This window comes from Chiloscyllium plagiosum, chromosome 1 (assembly GCF_004010195.1).
Source record: "Chiloscyllium plagiosum isolate BGI_BamShark_2017 chromosome 1, ASM401019v2, whole genome shotgun sequence".
Lineage (NCBI taxonomy): Eukaryota > Metazoa > Chordata > Chondrichthyes > Orectolobiformes > Hemiscylliidae > Chiloscyllium > Chiloscyllium plagiosum.
In genome coordinates, this window is record NC_057710.1 from 122,325,138 (window position 1) to 122,348,238 (window position 23,101).

The 23,101-nt window shown below is 38.9% G+C and overlaps 1 protein-coding gene across 6 annotated transcripts in view; it reads left to right on the forward strand.

Annotated features, from left to right (window-relative positions):
• Positions 1-23,101, forward strand: part of mapk10 (mitogen-activated protein kinase 10) — a 206,186-nt gene that overhangs the window by 132,890 nt on the left and 50,195 nt on the right. For 5 of the 6 annotated variants that reach the window (XM_043695968.1, XM_043695996.1, XM_043696004.1 and 2 more), the window contains 3 exons: positions 2,698-2,836; positions 6,183-6,348; positions 7,925-7,996. In XM_043695968.1, coding sequence (XP_043551903.1) covers positions 2,698-2,836; positions 6,183-6,348; positions 7,925-7,996 — 377 coding nt within the window. The remainder of the gene's footprint in view (positions 1-2,697; positions 2,837-6,182; positions 6,349-7,924; positions 7,997-23,101) is intronic. The other variant, XM_043695978.1, reaches the window with a different exon arrangement.

Here is a 23,101-nt window from a genome sequence, read left to right on the forward strand (position 1 = left end):
TACAATTACATTACTGGCCATCAGAAACCAGAGATGCCTGAAAACTGTGGACTTCTATAAACTACACTGAATAAATCTTAATTCTTATTAAATAAGTAAAACAACTTATTGATTTGCCTGGCTAGATGATGCACTGTGTGGACTAAATATCTAACTAATTAACAGTACTCCATGGTCTGAGAAACCTTTGACTTTATTGTGCCAGTCTCAACTGTCTGACCCAACACAGACAAGGTCCAAACTCTGGCCTGAGTCTAGTCCCATGATTGCCAATTTTTAGATCCTGTACTTATTATCACTGACTTTTTTCTTTTTATAGGTCCCCAGGTCTCAATAATCCCACTGTTATTTTGCAAAGGTTTGGAAATGAATTGAGCTCTTTTCAACAGCCTAGATTACAAAAATAAAACAAGCTAGAAGACAAGACTACTGGAGAAGAACCTTCCTGACCAACATTTATGTGTGTTGTTTAAAGAAAGTTGACATCCCAATTTGAGTGATGGAATGTGGCTTGACTTCCAAAAACTTTTGGCAAAATCTTAAACTAATGGTTATTATTTATTGTCTAAGGCAATGGGAAGTGAATTTAACATTAATAGAAAATTGGCTAAAGGGTAGAAGGAAACGGGCATGGTGGCTCAGTGGTTAGCACTGTTGCCTCACAGCACCAGGAAGCCAGGTTCAATTCCACCATGGAGTGACTGTCTGTGTGGAGTTTGCACATCCTCCCTGTCTCTGCGTGGGTTTCCTCTGGGCGCTCCAGTTTCCTCCCATAGTCCAAATATGTGCAGGTTAGGTGGATTGTCTATGCTAGATTACCCATAGTTTTCAGGAATGTGTAGCTTAGGTGCATCAGCATGGGAAATGCAGGGTTACAGGCGTGGGTCTGGGTGGCATGCTGTTCGAAGTGTTAGTGTGGACGTGTTGGGCCGAAAGGCCTGTTCCTACATTGTGGCAATTCTATGAATTAAACAGAACCAGAATGCCTGCAGCTGCGAAGGGGGCCTTTTGCCTGGTTGTATATGTGCTAGTTCTTTCTGGAGAAATCAATATTAATCCCACTGTACCTATTCTCTTTACATACTTTGCATCACCCTCAACACAGTTTTGGTATCAAAATCGCAATCCATTTGCCTCACATTCATCCTTGATTTTACGGGACTGGGATGACAAGAGGGAGGTTGGGGATTGCAAATTAAAATTCCAGTGGGATGGCAGACACATTTTACCAGCGGTAAAGTAGGCGGACCCTACCGATTGGCTAATTGAAGCATATAAATGGCCAACTAAGGGCCATTTACATGCCTCATTCTGCCATAGCTGGTACTTTACTCGTCTACTGGCTTATCCTCTGAAGTTTTAATTTAGGTCATGTTTATGTCATGCCAAGGCACTCTCATTTCCACAGTAAAGGACTATGGTTGCTGGAGAATACGAACATTTTGAATAATATACTTTAATTTAGACAATCACAGCTTTGAGAATTGTCTCCAATTGAGATTATCTGAGATCTGTGTTTAGGAATGAAACAAGTATATTAGATCAAGCAGAGAGATTGAAGAGTTACAAAGGACTAAACATAACAGAAACATATTCGCATCACTGTGCTGAATACAGCTTACTGTGAAGTTAGTTAGACTTGATCAATGATTGTTAATGAGTCATTTGCAAAGCAGCCCCATGAAATGTAATTCTAATCCTTTGTAAGGCATTAGACAGAAATGCAGTTATTGGATAACAAAAGAGACAGTAGTCTATCAGCATCTGTTCAATTCGTTGTTTGCAACTTTTTAAAATGTTGTTTCCAGTAGCAACAGCACCTGACTGGTGGTTCATTATGTACAAATGATATCACTGCAAACAACAGTTCCTATTTGCAATTTAGAAATAATTGCTTATCTGGAAATAATGTAATGTCTGCAGTGCCACATTAGACTACAGTAACACTGTGTGTGTGTGTGTGCATTATTGGTGAAGTGTGCCATTGCTCAGTTAAAAATTAACAAAATAACACTGATACCATATTTTCACTGCAGCTACCAAATGCTATAGTTTGATTTCCAGCCCATTTGGCACACTTTCCAATTTGTACTGCATGGCTAGATATCTGACTGAGAGAACTTTGTGGACACGGATAGAAGTACCTGGATTTTTCCAGCAGTTGAATTAACTGCAGTTAAATTTATAAATCCTTACATCCTAACACCTGGGTGTTTCAGAAGTCCAGTTTGCAATTGTCCTAATGTACTTATCTGGAAAATCCCTCTGTTTCTCTCTTGGCTCAGGTTAGAACTTGCTCCAAGAGAGTGCTTTAGCTTAAAATGCAAAAGCTAACAATCATTTCCTTCAGTTCTATAAATGTCTAACCATTTCCTGCTGTAAAGTGAACTGATGTGGTTACAGTGACATTCTTTTTTATTGAGGGGCATAGCCTTAAGATAACTGCTCATGCTCCGTCTGTATCAAGGTGATCAAGTTGCACATTCATCTCAGTTGATGAGAGTTTATGACCTATTCCATTTTGTCCTTCCAGCTTCGGGGTAGGTGCTAAGTAGCAAACATTTCGTGAAGGGACAGTGAAGATAGGACTAAAAGGCTTTTGCTCACAGTTGGAATAAGTATCGAGGTTTTTGTTAATTAGTAATAAATGACAATGATCATTCTAACAGCTTTCTTTCTCCCTTCATATGATAATAGCTATTTGGTTATGGAATTGATGGATGCCAACCTGTGCCAGGTAATCCAAATGGAACTGGATCATGAGCGAATGTCCTACCTACTGTACCAGATGCTGTGTGGCATCAAACACCTCCATTCTGCTGGCATTATTCACAGGGTAGGTATTCTGCAAAAGCACACAATCTCAGGCTTTGAATTTTACTTGCGTGGGAGAGCTTCACACAAGAGAAAACTTGTAAGACCATGCTTTAAAGCTGGTTTTTGTACAAGGCATTAATTCTTAGAAAGTTTCTGGTCAATAAAAACATCTTTAAGGACATGAGAACACGTTATTATTGATTTATTACAATATAACTGCTCCAGTTAGCAATTTCAGGTTTTATTTTATAGAGGGCTGCACTAAAATGAAGGATCATTGTTCATAAGAGTAGTCTTTAAAACTGCTGTGCCCTATGATTTCATGCCTGTAGTTTAAGAATAAGTATTGAGTGTAAATTTACTCCATCACATGAATGGCTTGGGACATATTGACACATTATCCAGCAGATTTTCATGGCTTCTATTCCATCAGGCCAGTTTGAGCTGCCTAACATCCAATAGAATTGCCATATGACCACGACCAATCTCATTTCCAGGTTTAATTTGATTAACCACAGTGAGCTGACAGCAAGGGGGAAAGAAACTGAAAGTCTAGTAGTTCCCTGTAAAGGTAAAACTGAAAGAAATGCCCTAATAATGTGAATGGAATGCAATCAAAGGGTAAGGCTGTAGAAGGACCAACAGCAAGTTATGGTATTTATTATGGAGCCAAGAAAATGCAACACCATTTTTAAAAAATCATTCACAGGATATCACTGACTTGGCCAGCATGTTTTGCCCATCCATTATGGCCCTTGAAAAGATGGTGATGACCTGCCTTCTTGAACCACTGCAGTCTTTCCGCTGTAGCTAGACTCACAATTTGGAAGGTACTGCCTAAGAAGCCTTGATGGGTTGTTGCAGTGTATTTTGGAGATGGTACATACTGTGGCTAATATGTTTCAGTGGTAGAGAGTAAATGTTGAAAGTGTCAATTGGAATACCAATCAAGGGAGCTGCTTTGTCAAGCTTCTTGAGTGCTGTTAGAGCTGCACTTCTGCAGGCAAGTGAAGAACATTCCATCACACTTCTGACACAAGCCTTGTAGATGGTGGATAGGCTTTGAGGCTGTTGTCCAGATCTTGCTGCATTTGGACATGAACTCCTTCAACATCTAAGGAAGTGAATGCAGAAGCCAAGTTCATGGTTGGCTCTGACACACAAGATGGGTGAAAAAGAATGACAGGGCTAAACTACTCAGTAGTAAGGGGAACACTTCAGACATTTCTGTGGTCACAAACAGACTCTAGGCTGGCATATTGCCTCCCTGATGGCAGGATCCAGGATGTCTCGGATTGGCTGCAGGGCTTCTGAAGGGGGTGAATGAACAGAGAGTGGTCGTCATACATATCGGTGCTGATGGTCTATGGAAAAGGAACGGTGAGGTCCTCCAAGCACAATACAAGGAGTTAGAAGTAAATTTTAAACGTTGGATCCCAAAGGTAGCTTATCCATGGCTTACAATAGAAGTTAGAAATGGTATTAGATCCAAAGATAATATGTATAAAATTGTTAGAAAAAGCAGCAAGCTTGATGATTCAGAGCATTTTAGAATTCAGCAAAAGAGGACAAAAACATGGATCAAGAGAGAGAAAATAGAATATGAGGATAAAATTCGAGGCAGCATATAAACTGACTATAAAATCTTCTATAATAATATCAAGCCAAATGCGTCAGTCAGAAGCCAGGGAAATTATAATGGGGAACAAAGAAATGTCAGAAGAAATGAACACATGTTTTAGTTCTGTCTTCAAAAAATAAGGTACAAGTAATTTTCCAGAAATGTTGGGGAAACCAAGGGCCTAGTATGAGAGCATATTTGAAGGAAATGAGTAATAGTAAGAAGATGGTGCTAGGGAAATTAATGGTGTCAAAGGCTAACAAATTACTTAGGCCTTAAAATCTGCAGCTCAGAGCACTAAAGGAAGTGGCCTGGAATTATTGGTGGTTAAAGTTCTATGGGCTCTGGAGCAGTTCCTTCAAATTGAAGGGTTGAAAATGTAGCTGCATTATTTAAAAAGGGAGGGAAAGAAAAAAACATAATTATAGATCATTTAGCCTAACATCATTATAAAGCGCAAGGGTCTGTTATAAAAGACATGAGAATGTGCATTTGGAAAGCATCAATGGAATTGTACAAAGATAGTGTGGGTTTATGAAAGGCAAATCATGCTTGACAATGCTACTGGAGTTTTTTGATGATGCTCCTTTTGGAATAGATCAGGGAGAATCAGTGAATGTGGTGTGTTTGGACTTTCAGAAGTCTTTTGACAAGGTAACTAATGGGAAGTTAGTACGCAAAATGAAAGCACATGAGATAGGGGTTAATATGTTGGCATGGATTTAGAATTGATTGACAGACAGGAAACTGAGCGGGGGACTAAATGAATCTTTTCCTGAGTGGTAGGCAGTGACTAATGAGGTACTGCAAGGAGCAGTGCTTGGGCCCAAGCTATTGACGATATATAGAATTGGCTTGGATGAAGAAACCAAATGCACCATTTTGAAGTTTGCTGATAATATAAAACTGCGTATGATTGTGAATTGTGAGGAGGATGCAAGGAGGCTTTGAGGTGATTCAGACTAGCGGAGAGAGAGTGGGCAAACACTTGGCATATACAATAAAACATGGCCAAATGTAAAGTTATACACTTTGGTGTGAAACAGAGAAAGGAAGAGTGTTATTTAAATAGTGATATAGTGGATAATGTCGGTATACAAAGAGATCTCTGTGACTTTGTACACCAGTCAATGAAAATAGACAAGCAGATGCAGCAAGAATTTAGCAAGGCAAATGGTACATTGACTTTCATTGAAAAAGGATTTAGAATAGGATTTCACCATCTGTCCTGGATCTGCCCCCCAAAGCATTGGCCTGTATCTTTGGATTACTAGGCTAATGATAATACCCTACATAGCCCCTTGTTCCTTTTAGACTATTGGTAATGTCATTTCATGTGTGCCATCAGTGGATGAAGCATACAATCCTGCACACATCTCTCCCCTGCCTCCACCAACTGGTAAGTTAAATTTCAGCACTAACCTATTTTTCTCATCAACTTGTTCAGAGATGTTAGTACACACACCTCTGGAGCAGGGGCATTTGAACCCAGACCTCCCGGTTCATGAATAGGAATTCACGACTGTACCACAACAGGGCCCTTAAGTTTCAGCACCAATGCTTCTCTGGTCATGGTTATGTTACTGGACTAGTAACTGGAGCAGTAACAGGGCTGGAATAACAATCCAGAGAATGTGAACACAAATCTCTTTCAGGTAGTGCGAAATAAATAATTGCTAGTGATATAAGTGTCAGAAAGCTGACAAATTATTTTGTACTTTGATTTATTATTCTATATTCACAGGATCTAAAACCCAGCAACATTGTGGTAAAGTCAGACTGCACACTGAAAATCCTTGACTTTGGCCTGGCAAGGACTGCAGGAACAAGCTTCATGATGACTCCCTATGTAGTAACCCGTTATTATAGAGCACCAGAAGTAATTCTGGGGATGGGGTACAAAGAAAATGGTGAGATCTTTACTGAACAATCATATTTTACATTGTTCAGTTTTGTAATACGCAGAACATACCATCATGTCATACATACGATGATCATTCCATTAACTTTAAAAAAAATAGGTATTTTAAACCTTTTTCTTACCAAATGATTTGATATAAAGTAATTGCTTTATCCAAATGTGGTAGCTTAATTCAAGGTAATGACCTACAGTACCATCTAGTCACCTGCCCGAGAACTGACAAAAAGGTTTTTGGCAATTAAGCAAGGCAAAAGTGAGGACTGCAGATGCTGGAAACCCAAGTTTAGATCAGAGTGGTGCTGGAAAAGCACAGCAGGTCAGGCAGTATCCGAGGAGCAGGAAAATCGATGTTTCGGGTAAAAGCCCTTCATCAGGAATAGAGGCAAGAACTGAAAATGCTGGAAAAAAAAGCACTCAGCGGGTTAAGAAGCAACTGTGCAGAGAGAGAACATTTCATCAGGATTCATCAGGATTCTCAGTCAACTCTGTCTGGTGACTGCATGGTACTGTAGAGTATTGAGTAATGGAAGAAATTACCTGTCAAAGAACAGATGTTGGTGATTGCAGCAGTTAGAAAAGCAGCCCACTTTACCGCATTAGTTGAAGGTTGTGTGGTTATTATGAGTTAACACCATCACCACAAAAGACAGCAAAATTCAAACATAAGGCCGACCACCATCTTCAAAGGGAAATGAGGATGGGTCAGTAAATGCTGCTTTCCCAGCCTATATCTAGAGAACATTTTTAGAAATAAAATCCTCGGAAAATACTCAAGGAAATAGTTTGCAAATAAATAATGATATATTCAATACACACTGGATTTGGGATCGGAAGAAAAATAAGCAATTTCTCTAACATTATGGGAAACTGACTATGTCAGCATTTTGACTCAGTTAAAACTTGCACTATGATTGAAAATACAGATAAAATATTAATAAATGATTCACAACACTTTAGAATAATATTTGACAGATTCTGACATGGTAAAGTGGAGATAAATGATAATTAACTATCTTCTTTACCATCTGTTGTCAGAGTGACAGCAATTATTTAAGATATGAGATGTATTTACATTGCAATACACAGGGCATTCTCTGCTAATAAGCCACCAATGGAGCTGCGTACTCCTATTTCCTGTTACCAACCAATGTCTTATTATATTATGTTCTGCAGAAGTTATAATTTACTCGTTCATTTTGTGTTTTTGGCTGCATTGTCATAAACAAATATGGATAAATATTAATTTTAGTGCAGAATTTAGACTACAACTTCCCCAGACCTTGTTGGCACTTAGCTTAGAATGGCCAGCTAGTGATTTGAAATATTTACTCTAAACTTGTTTATCCTTATTTTAAATCAAGACATGAAAAAACATCTAGTATTGGTGCATTATCTTGATTAATGCTCTTGTAAGTTTGTTTAACTTTCAGGATTTTGGGTAGACTCTTCCTGTGGCCTTCAATTGTTATATATTTTTCTCATCCATAATAATGTTCACTTTAAATATGATATTCATGATTCTAATTATAACTTCTTGTTATCACCCATTCTCTAAACCCGTATAGTGGATATTTGGTCTGTGGGATGCATTATGGGAGAAATGGTCCGCCACAAAATCCTCTTTCCAGGAAGGGACTGTATCCTTGCGCTGCTTGCAGCAGCTAATCATTGCTTTTTGATGCATATCTTTAAGGTCAGATGAATGAAAAATAAATTGTAAGCAATTGTGGTTCTTTTTTTTAATTGCACAGCCACCTTGTAGTCCATTTGTCATGTGACAAATTGATATCAGAAATGTTTCTTTCACAAAAACACTTTGCATTTGGTGCAGAAATGTGGCAAGATATATTACATGCTTGTTCTTAACATGTGTTTAATTATTCTACCTTCAGAATTGCTAACAATCTGAAAATGTGAACGAATGCTGCCCTGTAAACTTTAAGCTACTCATTAGTGTCCCAGTAGAGAAAGCATCTTAGAATTCTCACAAGATATTGATAGTTCTGTCTTGCAGTCTTTGACTTTCATCTAAGTTCAGTTTTTTTTATATTGTGTGATATTCCTGACCACCAAATACTCCCAATTAGGAAATTTTAGGCAATTTCTGTCATTCCACACCATTTGAGTTGAAATGCTTTTGGAGAGTTTCTAACAAAGGCTTTTTAAAAAACAAAATGGCTGTTTAACTTGTTACACGTAAACCACTTGGTTCCTTATTAAGCTCCCCTTTATCATGCAACCGCCTCTTGGATGGTTGCAACACCTTAATTTAATTTTGGACACCTTTCTCCCAGATCCAGAAAAACTTATGTTGAAAAGGAGTTGTAAGATCATAATGCAAAGGAGCAGAAATAAGCCATTTGCCCATCAAGTCTGTCCAGACAATCAGTGAGGTCCTGATCTATCTGATAATTCTCAATACTTTCCCACCTTTTCCCCTTAACTTCTGATACCCTTATTGATTGAAAATCCATCTATTTCAGGTTGATCATGTTTTCTTGAGTTGACAAAGAAAAGTGTTAATCATTACTCAATGCAAGAAGAGTTAGGAACATAACACAGATACATACATATTATAAACAAAGAAATGACTCCACAAAGATAAAAGATATATGGACCAATCTCTGTTTGCAAAGATCAGGTAGTTGAACATTGCAGCCAATACAGTAGAGAATACTGTTCACACTGATATTGATAGTTGAACAGTTTTTCACAATCTTTTGTTTAGCAGACTGATTGAGGTTCTATAGTTCAGATGCCTTTGAAACATTATTAAGTTGCAGCACTCACATTTAGAGAGAACTCATTTGTTGACCTCTTTCCATTTGCCAGGTAGCTGACTTTTAATACTCAGAGTGGAAGACAGTCTTTACCTGCAACACAGGGGTCACTTAAGAATGATTCTTTGGTTGTGACTTCAAATATTCATGTGCTGTGAAAGTCACAACCAAAGAACCATTCTAGATTAAAGCTGGCTCTGTCCATGTCTTTCCTTCAAAGGGAAAATCATAGAGTGTGTCTCCAGTTTGGGACATACTCTACAGGCTTGCTGTTGAGCATGGAGTCATCAGCTCCATGTTATCTTTGTAGTCACAAGTCATCACCATCTAATCTGTTTTGACTTGCCTCTTCTCTCTTTGAAGGGCTGCTATTTGAAGCTCTCTTTGTATCCATAGGAATGACATGGGTCTCTTCCTTTAGCCACTTAACTTACATCTGTAGCCATTTTTGGCTGTATCAGGCCTCTTTTAAAAATTACATTTTGGAATTACAAGTTATGAAACTTTTAAGAAAACTAGGCTTCTATCAAGTGTGATAGTAGGCCCTTTAGCACAGGTGCATGATAAGTGCCCTTGACCAAAATGACATCCATAGCGCATGCTTTTGAGGTGAATTGCACTGAACGCCATGCCAATTCAGATGTTAGCATACACAGTGTGAATGTAGACAGAGGTAAACCAAGGTTATGGTGTCCATCCGTATGCAATTGCATGCAACAGTACCTTTCCTTAGTGACGGTCTGCCCTGTCCTAGTTTTCCAATGCAGTGCTACCCCAATGAATAGCAATTTTGGGCTCAACGCTGCTTCACTCATTTGCAGTATGAAGGACTACACACACTACCCCACCTGCCCTCCCCTCCAAACAATCCACCACCATCTGCGATCTGATTGTTGATATGATTCCTGGTTTGCTACTATCTATAATGAAAATAGGAAGTGCTGGAGAAACTCAACAGACATAACAACATCTGTGGAGAGAGTCATTTTGAGTTCCTTAGGACTGAGGAATCAATATTCCAAAGAAAAGTCATACTCGAAATATTAACTCTGTTTCTCTCTCCACAGATGTTGTCAGATCCAGGGTTTCTCCGGCACTTTCTGTTATTTCAGATTTCCAGCATCTGCAATATTTTGCTCTTACTTGGTTCTGTCTAGGATGTTCCAAGATGCAAAAGAATGATATGGCAGATGCTGAAAGACTTTTTTTCCTGACTTCAAAGCTTCTGTGTGAAGCCAGGCATTTGTGCAATAGTAGGAATCCCATATTCCTGGAAATGGAATGGAGGAGTGGTAGAGTTAGATTCTCTCTAGCAAGAGGTAGCCAATTAACCTCATCAAAGGCCAACTTCGGCCGAGTGCTGTAAATTCTGCAGTTAGCCTCTGGGTCCCTGGGGGTCAGTGCCATGGAGGCTGCTTCCCAGCAGCAGACCTGGGTGGGGCCTACACTTTAGACAGGCAGAGGGAAAGAAAAGAGTTCAAAAGCAGTACTGCTAGCTAGTACCGCTCCTTCTGGAGTTCCTTTTGCAGGCAGACAAGAATAGTTCTGACATTTTTACTGCCTCCGGTCATTTCCAGGTTGTGTGACCTTTCCCCTCTGATAGCAGCCATGGGTTATCCTACTGAGGGATTCCACCTTTACATTTTTGGTCCAGTTGCTGAAGTAATTTGCTGCATTTATATTTAAGGAACATTGGCAGGAGAGCGCCTCTATTTGACTAAAAAGGCGGCATTTAATCTATTTTGATGCTTGAGGATTTTGCATTGATCCTCCAGCTTGAGAGCTGTCTTTATTTGGACAATGTGGATTCCTTCTTGCCACAAATTCATTAATTTGGGGAAAACCACAACCACATAACTGTGTGAGCTACTGGCTTCCATTGGACCATTCAGGCAGGATTCCCAACCTCACTGGGAAATTATTTCACCCCTCATCAAAATTGGGAAAGGTTAAGGATGTAACAGGTTTTGAGCAAGTGTGGAGTCGGCTAAGTGGGTGAAGGAGGGAAAGAAAACAAAAGGTCTGTAGAGGGTGGGAGACAAAAGGGATTAAATGGCAGAAGAGACAAGGCACAGCAGAGTGGTGGGACAAGGAAAAAGATAGAATATGGGTTGGAGGTGTGAGTGACAGACTCAGAAACAGCTTTCAACTGGAAACAAACAAATGGAAAAGATAAACTGGAAGAAGAAAGGAAACAAAATGGGACAGAGATTATGGCCTGACATTGTTGAACTTTGTACTGAATCTCGAAGGCTGAAAGTGTATCATGGAAAGATGTGATTCTATTCCTCAAATTTCATTGGAACAATATTGGAAGTCAGACTGGGAGTGAAGCAGCAAGTTAGAATGACAGATCATGGCTCTGGGTCATGCTTGTGGTCTGGTCAGAGGTGTTCTGGAAAGCCAGTCCAGGTAAGGATGGTGGTTTTCCTTCCAGAAGAGACCTTAGTGAACCAAATACCAATCAATAGCGCTTACATGATTAGCATTAGACCAAATTAATAAATTACACAAGGTCCTGCTATCTAAGGGATTTTAGAGAGCACGTGTCCTACCAACATTTCACCAAAGTTCAATGTCTGAGGCAACTAAGGAAGCTGTTACAGAACTGTGCCACTTCTTTCAACCTGGCATCAAGTCAAGGATGGCACAGCCAGTGACTGTAAAGATCACAGTGGCACTAAACTACTGCATGTTTGGATCTTTCCAGGTAGGACTGGGCAACACTTCTAGCAACCCCCTGTATGCTGGTCTCTCCCAACAATGGAGTGCAGTGGCTGCTGCTGAGATAATAGACATTCCTCAATATGAAGTACTGTGCATTTTCACACACCGCATGCACGTTGATAGAATGCTGGCCGTTGTGGTTTCTGCCAACCACAATCTATTAGTGCCTGTCGTGTGGATGTCTTTGCCTGTCCCAGTGCTCCTACACAATGGTGCCTTCATTGATTAGAGCATTGCTAGGGGGGTGGGGGGAAGACTTCCACTGGGGGACACTGCAGCTAGTCTTGCGGGATGAGTTTAAGCAACTCTGGCATTGGCATTGGACTGCACGTCTATGTTTAGCAGCAGTCGGAGTTGGCAGGCTGAGAGTCAACACCACAGGCTCTGGCAGAGTTGTTGTGATGGTAGCATAAGGCTGCTATTTTGAGTGAAGACAGATTGTTTCATACTCCAAGGAGCCACTGTCTCTTCCCCAGGGCAGTGTCTCTTAGCAACCACAATAATCTATTGCAAGATAAAAAGTGCACAGGCATGAGTGCCAGCAAACAGCCTTGAGTATTGAATTTCACAGCCTTGAGAGGAGGAGTCTGAACCGACATGGGAACCAGCTTGGATCGGATAGACCCTGAGCTGCACTGCTGCACTCTGATGTATGTGTGGCTTTAGTTTTTACTGTAATGGAAAGATGAGACAGTAGGCAACCAAGCCGTCCATCACAGGCAGGTCTGCTGCTGGCATGGAGTTAGGCACCACTGCCACCATGGAAAGGATGGGCTGGAAATTCAGAGTGTCATGTTAGAGTTGGACCTTTCCGTGATTTTTGACAGTAACAGGATGGTGTCTAGCAGGCTTGCCAATGTATCAAACACCTTACTGAGTCTGTTTAACCACATTATTCAGTGGGTCGCCTCACTGAATTCCTCATCGAACTCATCTGTGACCTGACCCTCACAGGAGCTGGTAGGTGAACTGACCTTACCACTGACCTGGCTATTGTCCACTTGTACCCAGTGGATAAAACCATGAGGGACATGGACAGGGTAAATAGGCAAGGTCTTTTCCCCAGGGTGGAGGGAGTCCAGAACTGGAGGGCATAGGTTTAGGGTGAGAGGGGAAAGTTTTAAAAGGGACCTTAGGGGCAACTTTTTCATGCAGAGGGTGGTGTATGTATGGAATGAACTGCCAGAGAAAGTGATGGAGGCTGGTACAATTGCGACGTTTAGAAGGCATCTGGATGGGTATATGAATAAGAAGGGTTTAGAAGGAAATGGGTCAAATACTAGCAAATGGGACTAAATTTATATATGATAACTGGTCGACTTGGACAAGTTGGAGTAAAGGGTCTGTTTCTGTGCTGTACATCTCTATGACTATGACTGTATGACTCATGACGGCCAGAGCTGACTCTAGAGGAATGTCTAACATTTGCACAAAGTCAGTGTCTGAGCCTTCCTCGGAGGCTTAGTGAAAATTTCTTCCTCCTCGTGTGGCTGTGATTAATCATACATCTGCCCTTGAGAGTCTGAAAGTACAATATCAGATATATAAGGTTGGATGGTTAGGGGCATAGGATGGAAGTCAAGAATATATGCTGATGCCATGTCACCATGTTGGTACCATGAACAATATTCATTCCCGATGTTCTTTCCATACAGTATGAATAGGATGAGGTGTGTTGAATTGGAGTGTGAGGCAGGAGCAAGCTGTGATGTTGAAGTCTCACTGATGCAGATGTATGGCTTCTGTTCAAACTAGTTCCATGATGTGGAGCAGCATGACGTCATTTGGGCTCAGGAGTTAAAGGTGTGCCAAGACCTTGCCAATTGCCTGCTGCTTCCTTGCATTTCATGCCATCTAGTCTTGCAGAAGAAAGTGAGGACCCTCCATCATTATGTTCCATTGGGTTGAGTGATATGTGTGCCATGACTGAGCAGCTGGATGCATGTGAAGGCTGCAAAAGCTGACATCCTTGGGAGACTGCTAGGGAGCGCCCCTGGGTGAGCGGCAGAGGTTGGTGCATTGAGCAGCATGACAGTTTGGTGGGTCCTTTGAAGATTCATTCACTGATGATCTCTGGAAGATTATTGAATTACTTCTGGTATGACTATTAAGACCTTGAGACCAGACTCCAGTTATTGAATTCTGTGATTACTTACTTCCACTTCCTTTTAGTGTGTCCTGATGTCCTGGTTCCATGGACAAATGGTGTCTTTTTCCCTGTGGACTTTGATTTCTAAGGCTTCTAATGCCACAATGCTCTTTCTCTCCATTTGCAATGTTGGCACCAAGCAGCTGCCTCCTGTGATTCAGCATAGATTCCCTTTAAGACGAACATACAGCCTTTAAGAGCAGGAAGATAGTCAGAAGCTAAGGTCTCAAGCTGTTGGGTCCCCTGTTGTGTATACAACCACCATGGGTCATGCTGGGCTGCAGTCAGACATCATGAATATGAGGAGGCAGCGTATCGTTAGACTGTTGTCTGCCTTAAGGTGAAAAGGCACCAGAAAATTGTCAAACTTGACTCTCAACTCAAAACACTAACCCTAATGTGGTTCACTATTTTTTATAACTTGAACAATTAATAACCAAACAAATATTCCTAGTAAAAACCCCCAGAAAGAAAGTTTGAATAATTTTGTTATACTAAATTCCCTGCTGTTGAGTGTATTTCTAACTATAAGGTGTTTGTATTGGAATTAAATGGCCTGCCCCTCTTCTCCCCCACTTCAGATACTCCTGGTTGAGTGAATTACTCGTGATTGAAATTATTGTATCAAATTATAACAGGGCCTTTGGTTTTCAGTAACTCATATTGAATGACAATTTTTAAAAAATGCTAAATCTTAGACGAAATGTTTTATTTTTTCCATACCCTTCTTATGTAAGAGAATGTCTAATATCAGTCAGTGATTCAGCTTTTATGAGCTGGAACCCATTCATTGCTGTCTTCATCCTATTTTCATGATTTATCTTCAAAGTGAATGCCTTGAACTGAGCTATTCTGTATAGTTCGTCATTTTATCCTGCTGTGTGGAGTCTCCTGTCAATTTTCTTTCTTTGGAGACCAAAAAGTCTAAGTGGTCTTCACCTTCCCTATTTGTTTTGTTCCTTGCTGATTGTGAACGTGTTGAATACGGAGCTCAGTACTATTCCTGGGTTTTGTTGAAAATCACCTGTAAATTTCAGTACTATTCTTGGAGGTTATGTCACTCAATTCCTTTTACTTGTCTGCGATGTTTTACTGTTGACCACATCTAGTTTATTCAGAAAATGGTTTCCCCAGCAAGTGTGTTATCTAATTCATTCTGGAGACCCTCAAACAGCATTTTCAAGTATGACAATCTGTCTTCGCCGGCCTGTAATTAGGCAAATTTATGAATTTGACAGTTTCACTGAGCCATGGTATTATTGTCAATTGAATCTTTTTCCCAGAGTTGAGATGTCTAATACTAGGGGCATGCATTTAAGGTGAGAGGGGGAAGGTTCAAAGGAGACATGAGGGGTGGGTATTTTACACATAGAGTAGTAGGAGTCTGAATCACACTGCTGAGGCAGTGGTGATCGAGGTATTTAAGGGAATTTTAGATAAGCACATGATTATGGAAAGAATTAAGGGATATAGTTCAAGGGCAGGCAGAAGGGATTAGCTTCATTTGGCACCTTGGGCCAAAGGACCCATTCCTGGGCTGTACTGTTCTATGGATATTGTGGTGGCATAGATCAGCGGAACTGTCTTGTCTTTTACTGTGCCATAATTCTCTTACTTAATACCTGCTACCCGTCTGTTATACATTTGTTCCTGCATTCCTACCCTTTACTTTCAGTCAGCACTGCTTTAAGCCTTTCATTTGTTACTTTGCCAAGGATTTTGTGGCTGTTTTGTTAAGAAGCAGGAAATACTCATCGGTTGGGTTGGTTTGTGAAAACTTCACCTTCACAGTTTTCTGTAACCCGCTATAAAATTTTAGACCGTGTTGTGCACCAATGTGTCAATGATAGAAATGGCTACACAAGCCATGTATCAACATTGCTACTTGGATATCCCAGATTTGAGTGTGATATAGCAGCTTGCACTATATTATAATTGCCTGGAATCTTCTGAATGTTTTGCCATTTCATTAATGCAGTGATGAGAAAAGAAACTATTGCTTATCTAACAAATTGTGAACTTTCATGCTTGATAGCATTTCTGGGCATTTTTATCTTTCTGCTTATTCCACAATTTGTGTACACTATCAATTTGCAAACATTCATGAATATATGCCAAATATCAACTGAGCATGGATTTGAGCACAACTCTTTCTTAAAACATGGAACTTGCATTCATGTATGATTTTTCATAAACCTAGATATACACAAAGTGCTTTAAAGCCCATTAATCATTTCAAAGTGTCATCACTGCTGCAACATTGGAAACAGCCAATCATCACGTAGCACCATGCCACAAACAATAGCGACCAGATAATCCATCTGAATGATGTTGGTTAAGAGATAAATATTGACCAGGATTCTAAGGAGAGCTTCCCTGTTTGTCTTCAGATATGGGGAGAAAGTGAGGTCTGCAGATGCTGGAGATCAGAGCCGGAGATGTGTTGCTGGAAAAGCGCAGCAGGTCAGGCAGCATCCAGGGAACAGGAGAATCGACGTTTCGGGCATAAGCCCTTCTTCAGGAATGAGGAAAGTTGGACAAACTTCTTGGCTTGTGCCCGAAACGTCGATTCTCCTGTTCCCTGGATGCTGCCTGACCTGCTGCGCTTTTCCAGCAACACATCTCCGGCGCTGTCTTCAGATATGATTTGGGGATGCTGGTGTTGGACTGGGGTGAACAAAGTTAAAAATCACACAACACTAGGCTATAGCTGAAGAGGTTTAATTGGAAGCATTAGCTTTCGGAGCGCTGCTCCTTTATCAGGTGGTTGACCTGATGAACCTGATGAAGGAGCAGTGCTCCAAAAGCTAGTGTTTCCAATTAAACCTGTTGGACTATAATCTGGTATGGTGTGATTTTTAACTGTCTTCAGATATTCCATGTTCTCTTGTGTGGTTGAAGTGAAATGTCAGCTAGTATTATGTTAAGCGTATTCAGTGGGATATGAACCCTCAATCCTCTTAAGAGGTGAGAGTACGCAAAGCTAACACCTTAATCTATCAACTCAGACATTGTTTTACTTGCTTTACTAGACAACGGGGTGTAATAGTCAGTAACATTGATTTCTGTTTTCTGTTTTTTTTCCCTTTCAAGTTAGGAGACCATCTCAGCTATGATTCAGTTGATGGCACTTTTGCTTTGTAGTTAAAAGATGATAGGTTCAAGTTGGCCACCTGGGATTGAAGCATGCAATCTAGATTAGCAAACCATTGCATTACTGAGGGGCGTGGTGTTGTATTTCAGATGAAATGTTAAATATGAGGCCTTGCCTCTCCTCTTAGGTGGTTTGTGAGAGATTTCTGACACCTTTTTTCAAAGAAGTTATTCTCAGTGGTCTTGCTAATATTTGTCATTCAATCAACATCACTAAAAACAGATTGTAATATTGTTCTGTGAGGGGAATTTGTCATGAATAAATTAGCAGTTGCATTTCCTACATTAAAACAGTGGCTGCAGTTCAAAATTACTTGCTTGAGTGTTTTTGGATGTCAGTGGTTCTGCAGACACTGTTATGTTTTATTTGAAATATATTTCAACCAAAAAGGTGGAATTTTTTTAGTTCAGAAATATTTTAGAGATTGATACTTGTAAAACAAACTCTATTGACAATATTAAGAGGAGTTTGTTTAGTTTAGAAGAAGCTTTCTCAGAAAGACCTCACCATGTGATTCGATTTGACAAATTAGATCTACCACTTTGTTTTTAGCACCTGGGCAATAATCTCACAGTGTGAATCATCCACCTATTACAAAACCCATCTGATCCTGATTTCACTGCTTGCTTATGCAATGAAAATCTGCTGTGTTCTAGCACAGAACTGCTCTGTCAGATTAGGCAGTGACAAAGAAAGTTTACTCCAAAAAGGGTCTGGAATTATCTTTTAACTGAGATGGCTCTTCCATAAGTAATATCTGGCATTTAGTACATCAGCTGTACTCCCATCCTCCTTTCTGAACAGTCCTTCAGAAATTATTGGTAACCTTGCATACCAATTGTTCAAGTTTGACCACTCCAGCTATGCTATAGCCTGAAAAAAAATATTTATCATAACTGATGATTTATATTTACTGAATTTATGATAAACTGCAAAGGACCTAGTAAAGCAATATAACAGATGACAACCTCAGCACGTCCTCTTCAATAATTGCTTGCACTAACAGTAGAACCATCAAATACACATATAAATGTAACATATTAAATAGAATAGTGAGATCTGGATAGCATTTGTAGCCATTTGAGTTACATTAATTAACCAAAGTAGTTTTCAAGCAAATGAAGATTCATCTATGCATTTATAGTTAGCACATGAAAATAAAAATGTGTTATTGCAAAATGTATATTTATTGCCATATTTCTTTCATGACAATTATTAACCTTTTCTGCTGTAAAGGTTTAAGTATTTCCGCTGGTAACATAATTTCATAATTGCATATGCCTTCAAATAATATTTTGGCTGTTAAAAATCTTGAGTTGTTTAATAGAGAAAACAAACTAATTTCTGACCCTTTTTTGTACAATCACACAAGTAAATCTTTTAACTTACCTTTTTTGAACAGCAGAGGGCAGCTGCAGCCAGTCAAGGAATATACAGTCTCTGTCTCTGCTGAGATTCTATTCACAAAGGGTTAATGTTCACTGTCCATAATTTCTGTCAATATTTCAGTGGGAAAGACTGCTTGAACAATGTGGCTACAAATTAATTCTAACAATTTTGTCTTGTGTATCAGGTGTTTGTAGAATTGGTCGAGATTATACAATAGTGTTCTTCAATATCTGTCTATTTATCGATCTATCCATCTTTAGTTGTTTATGGAAGTCTATAACCTGGATTACCTTTCACCTTTTAAAATACGTTAAAGCTTAAGACACAAAAGGTGTTTGTTTTTAAAATGAATAATTCTGGTCCTTCCCTTATTGCATTCCTCACTTCTCACCGATATCATTTGAAACCTTCAGTTGGCAAGGTGCATTACAGCAGCAGGTGAATGAGAGGTTTCTTTCATCAACTTACTTTTGATTGCTAATATGTCTAGCTAATCCTCTGAACAGTGAAGTGACTAGCAAACTGTTTCTGTATAACATACATCCTTGCTCATGGGAACAGTTCTTGAACTTGCTCATGGAGACAAATAAAAGATTGCTTCAGTTAAAAGGCAATATAGTTGAAGTATTCAAACTGACTCTCAATATGATCCCATTATTACAACAATTTGCAGACATGCCTACTATTTCCAGTAAAACTAATTTAAACTATTCTAGAATGATGTTTTAGAAAATATGGCCCCAGATGTATGATTAGCTGCAAGAGCCATTGCCCCCTTTTCTGCAGCAGAGCAATCTTTCATCTTTTTAGATATTAAAACTGAAATGTAACATTTCAATTATTGTTCAGTGTTTGCAATGTCAGGTTTTGTTGCTCAAGCTTGTGCATTAACTGAAATGAAAACAAGATAAAAATAATTAATCCTCAAAAGTTAAACTGTACATTAGAATCATTTTTGTTATTGAAAATGATTTAATTTGATGATTCATTATGAAAGTGATACTGTATATAATCTCAGCATTTAACTTCAAATATCACTATTACGCATTTGAAAGAGCATGGAAAAGTTAGAAGTGGTTAAAAGCTGTAATAACCTCTGTGCTGTGAAGCAAATATTCTGTAAATTTGTAGCATTTCAATTTAGACACTGCTCTGCCTTTCTTCTATATCCGATGAACATCTTGGTTCTGCCTGTGAATTACTGGGAATAAAGTTGTTGAAAGCTGATCACAACAAGTCACATTCTATAGTGATGTCTTCTCAAAGATACAGAACTCAAGTGCCTAAAGTCACATATGTTATTAATTTTAGAATCACATGGGGTCATTTTTGTTGTCCCAACACAGGACACACATCTGCCAGTAATGTATATTGGGACAAACCAATATAAACTTAAAGTGAAAATTGTTATTGCTGGAAACACTTAGCAAGCCAAGCAGCATCTGTGGAAAGAGAAACAGAATTAATATTTCAGGTTGATATCTTTTCATCAGAACCCATATATGTTTATTAGATATTTGGATGTGCACTACCCATGATTTTCTTTCTATTAATGCATGGGTCCCCAAACTAGTCTGCAGGTCCTGAAAGCTCACGGACAAAGTAGGTTGTTGCTGCTTGCTGTTTGTTCCATTTTAGATTCTGAAAGTTCGAATACTGAAGATGAATACATTCTAAACCAAATTAACATATCATTCTATTTGTCGTAGCATTTGGAAAATTGACAAAGAAATGAAAAGTTGAATTGAATCTTTTATGCAGAACCAAAGTCTCTATTGTAAAGGCTCATTAAAAACATAACCATTGCTGGGTCAGTGAATGGAAAATCATGGGGCTGCACCTGTGAGTTCTTGCTGTCTGCTCCTAATCATATAATTTCATTGTATACTCTCCACTCTGCTTCGCACGCCTGAGATACTTTAATGTCACTAAACATAAATTAAGGTACACCTTTTGGTTCCATGTAGTTGACTATTTGGGACAAATTTGGCAAAAATGTTTGTAAACATTTGAAGTGGAAAAGTTGTTTTTAAGAATTTGGCCAAAGATTAAAACAGAGTTTAAAATTTGTGAGAGAAACATGGTGAGAAAATGCTTTTGATTTTTTTCCAGAATTACGAAATTTGATTAATTAAAATGAAATGTGGTTGAACCTTGTAACAGCTTTAATTATTTAGCAAGACTTAAGGTGATAGCTGCCATCTCTTTGTTCCTCATTATAACTTCCGGGCTTCTGATTATAAGGGAGCTACATTTGTCTTCCCTAATCTTTTCCTCTTCACATATGTATAGAAGCTTTTACAATCAGTTTTTATGTTCCTCACAAACTTGTTCTCATGTTCTATTTTCCCATCTTAATCAATCCCTTTGTCCTCCTTTGTTGAAATCTAAACTGTTCCCAGTTTTCAGGTCTGCTGGGGTTTTTTTTGGCCAATTTGTATGGGCCTTCCTTTGATCTAATACTGTTCTTAATTTCCTTTGATAGCCATGGTCAGGTCACCTTTCCCATTTTACTTTTATACTTGACAGGAATGTTGTAGTTGTTCTATGTGTTCTTTAAATGTTTGTGATTACTTATTCACTATCATATCTGTAAGATTAATTTCCCAATTTATCATAGCCAAATGGTGCCCCATACCATTGTAGTTTCCTTTATTTAGATTCAGAACCTGAATCTCAGAATTAATGTTGCTACTCTCCATCTTTCCATGATTACATGGTTTCTCATGGGGTATGCACAGCTAGATTGCAATTATTCCTTTCTCATTACACAGTACCCAGTCTTGTTAGTTCTTCAGTGTATTGATCCAGAAAACCATCTTGAACACACTCCAGGAATTTCTCCTCTATAGCATTGTTACTAATTACATTGATATGAAGAGATGGGGTAATGGATATTTACTCAAAAAGGTAGGGTGTGATGGAGGGTTGGTTTTCCTCAGTGATATGACCACTCCTGTTCCCTACACATACAAATCACTCAGCTGAGGGAAAAAAAAACATATTTCTAACTTTGCTGACAACACTAATTCGGATGGCACAGTAAATAGTGTAGATAGGTACAGCCTTATGTAAAGATCCACTTTTGGAGTAAATAAGTTAGAAAATATTGTGGCAAATGTGTTCAATCCAGAACTGTTCGTGCAGAGAGAGTTCATTTACTTTTGGACCTAAGCAAGACAGATGGTCATATTTTCTAAACATTAGAATTGTAAATAAGCAGAAAGAATAAGGAGTTCAAGTATAGAAATCCTTAAAAGCTAGCGAACAAACAAAAATAATTTCAAAGGCTAATGAAAAGTTGACCTTTATTTCAAATGGATTGGAATACAGTGGAGTGAAAATCATGTCATAGCGGCACAGAATTCTGGTTAAAGCACCATCTGGAGTGTTGTGTTCAGTTCTGGTTGCCACATTTCTGATAGGATAAATTAGGTTTGAGGGAGTCCAGTAAAGATTCACCAATTGATATTGGCCATAAGGGTTATATTGTAATCACTGAAATGTAGAAGATGAAGGGGTGATTCAAATGAACTGTTTCAATAGATTAAAAGCTAAAATGGTGTAAGTTAAACTATTTATTTTGCAGCAGAGACAAGGAAATGGACATATATTAAAATTTGAGCTAGATCATTCAGAGATGCTGTTAGGAAACTTGCCTCCATACAAATGGTAATGATAGTTTAGAATTCTGACCTGCAAAATGCTGGTCAGTTCAATTGCCAACTTCAAAACTGTTTTTTTTTTCTCTGTCAAGTAACAAGCCAAAGTGATTGGATGGAATTAAGGTATTGCTCAACAGTGATCCAATTAAGCATCGGAACAAATTCAAGGGACCTCTTCCTATCTTCTGATCTGTCTACGATCACAATTGGGATATATAATATTATTTACAAAAACATACAAAAGCAGGATGGCATTTAAATAAAAGCTCCAAACTGAAGTCTAGCCATTTAAAAACATTTATTAAACAATGGACTATAAGTGCAAAAATCATAAAATCAGATTCAGGCACTAATCTCTCGATTAGATATTGTCATAAATTAGATGATCTGGACTTGAAAGCTACAAATTTCTGACACTGGGCTATATTCAAATGGAACACTTTCAATCTTTGTATACTTGGTGTGAAAACCAGGAATAATTGATGAACTAAATGCACTAGCAGCAGAGATTTTCTGGCTGATTGGACCAAGACCTTCACTTCAATCCAAATGTGCACCCTCTAGAGAGCACTGCATGCAGCTAATGTCTGGTCAGCAAACAAAATAATTGATTGCCTGTGAAAACCTTTGGAATCCTTTTTTCAATTGGTTACTTGTTTCACAGAATATTTGTGGGATACCACAAAAGCAATTAGTTGAATTATCTCGAACTCCCTCCTGAAGGATGACTAACTCCACTGGTTGTTCATAATACATTGAAACTGCAAAGTGGTTTTATTTCAGGGGAAATGATCATTCATTTCTGTTTCCACTGTGAGTTCTTAAGATATGTCATAAATATGCAGAGCTTCTTAAAAAAAAAAGTGATAGTTTTCATT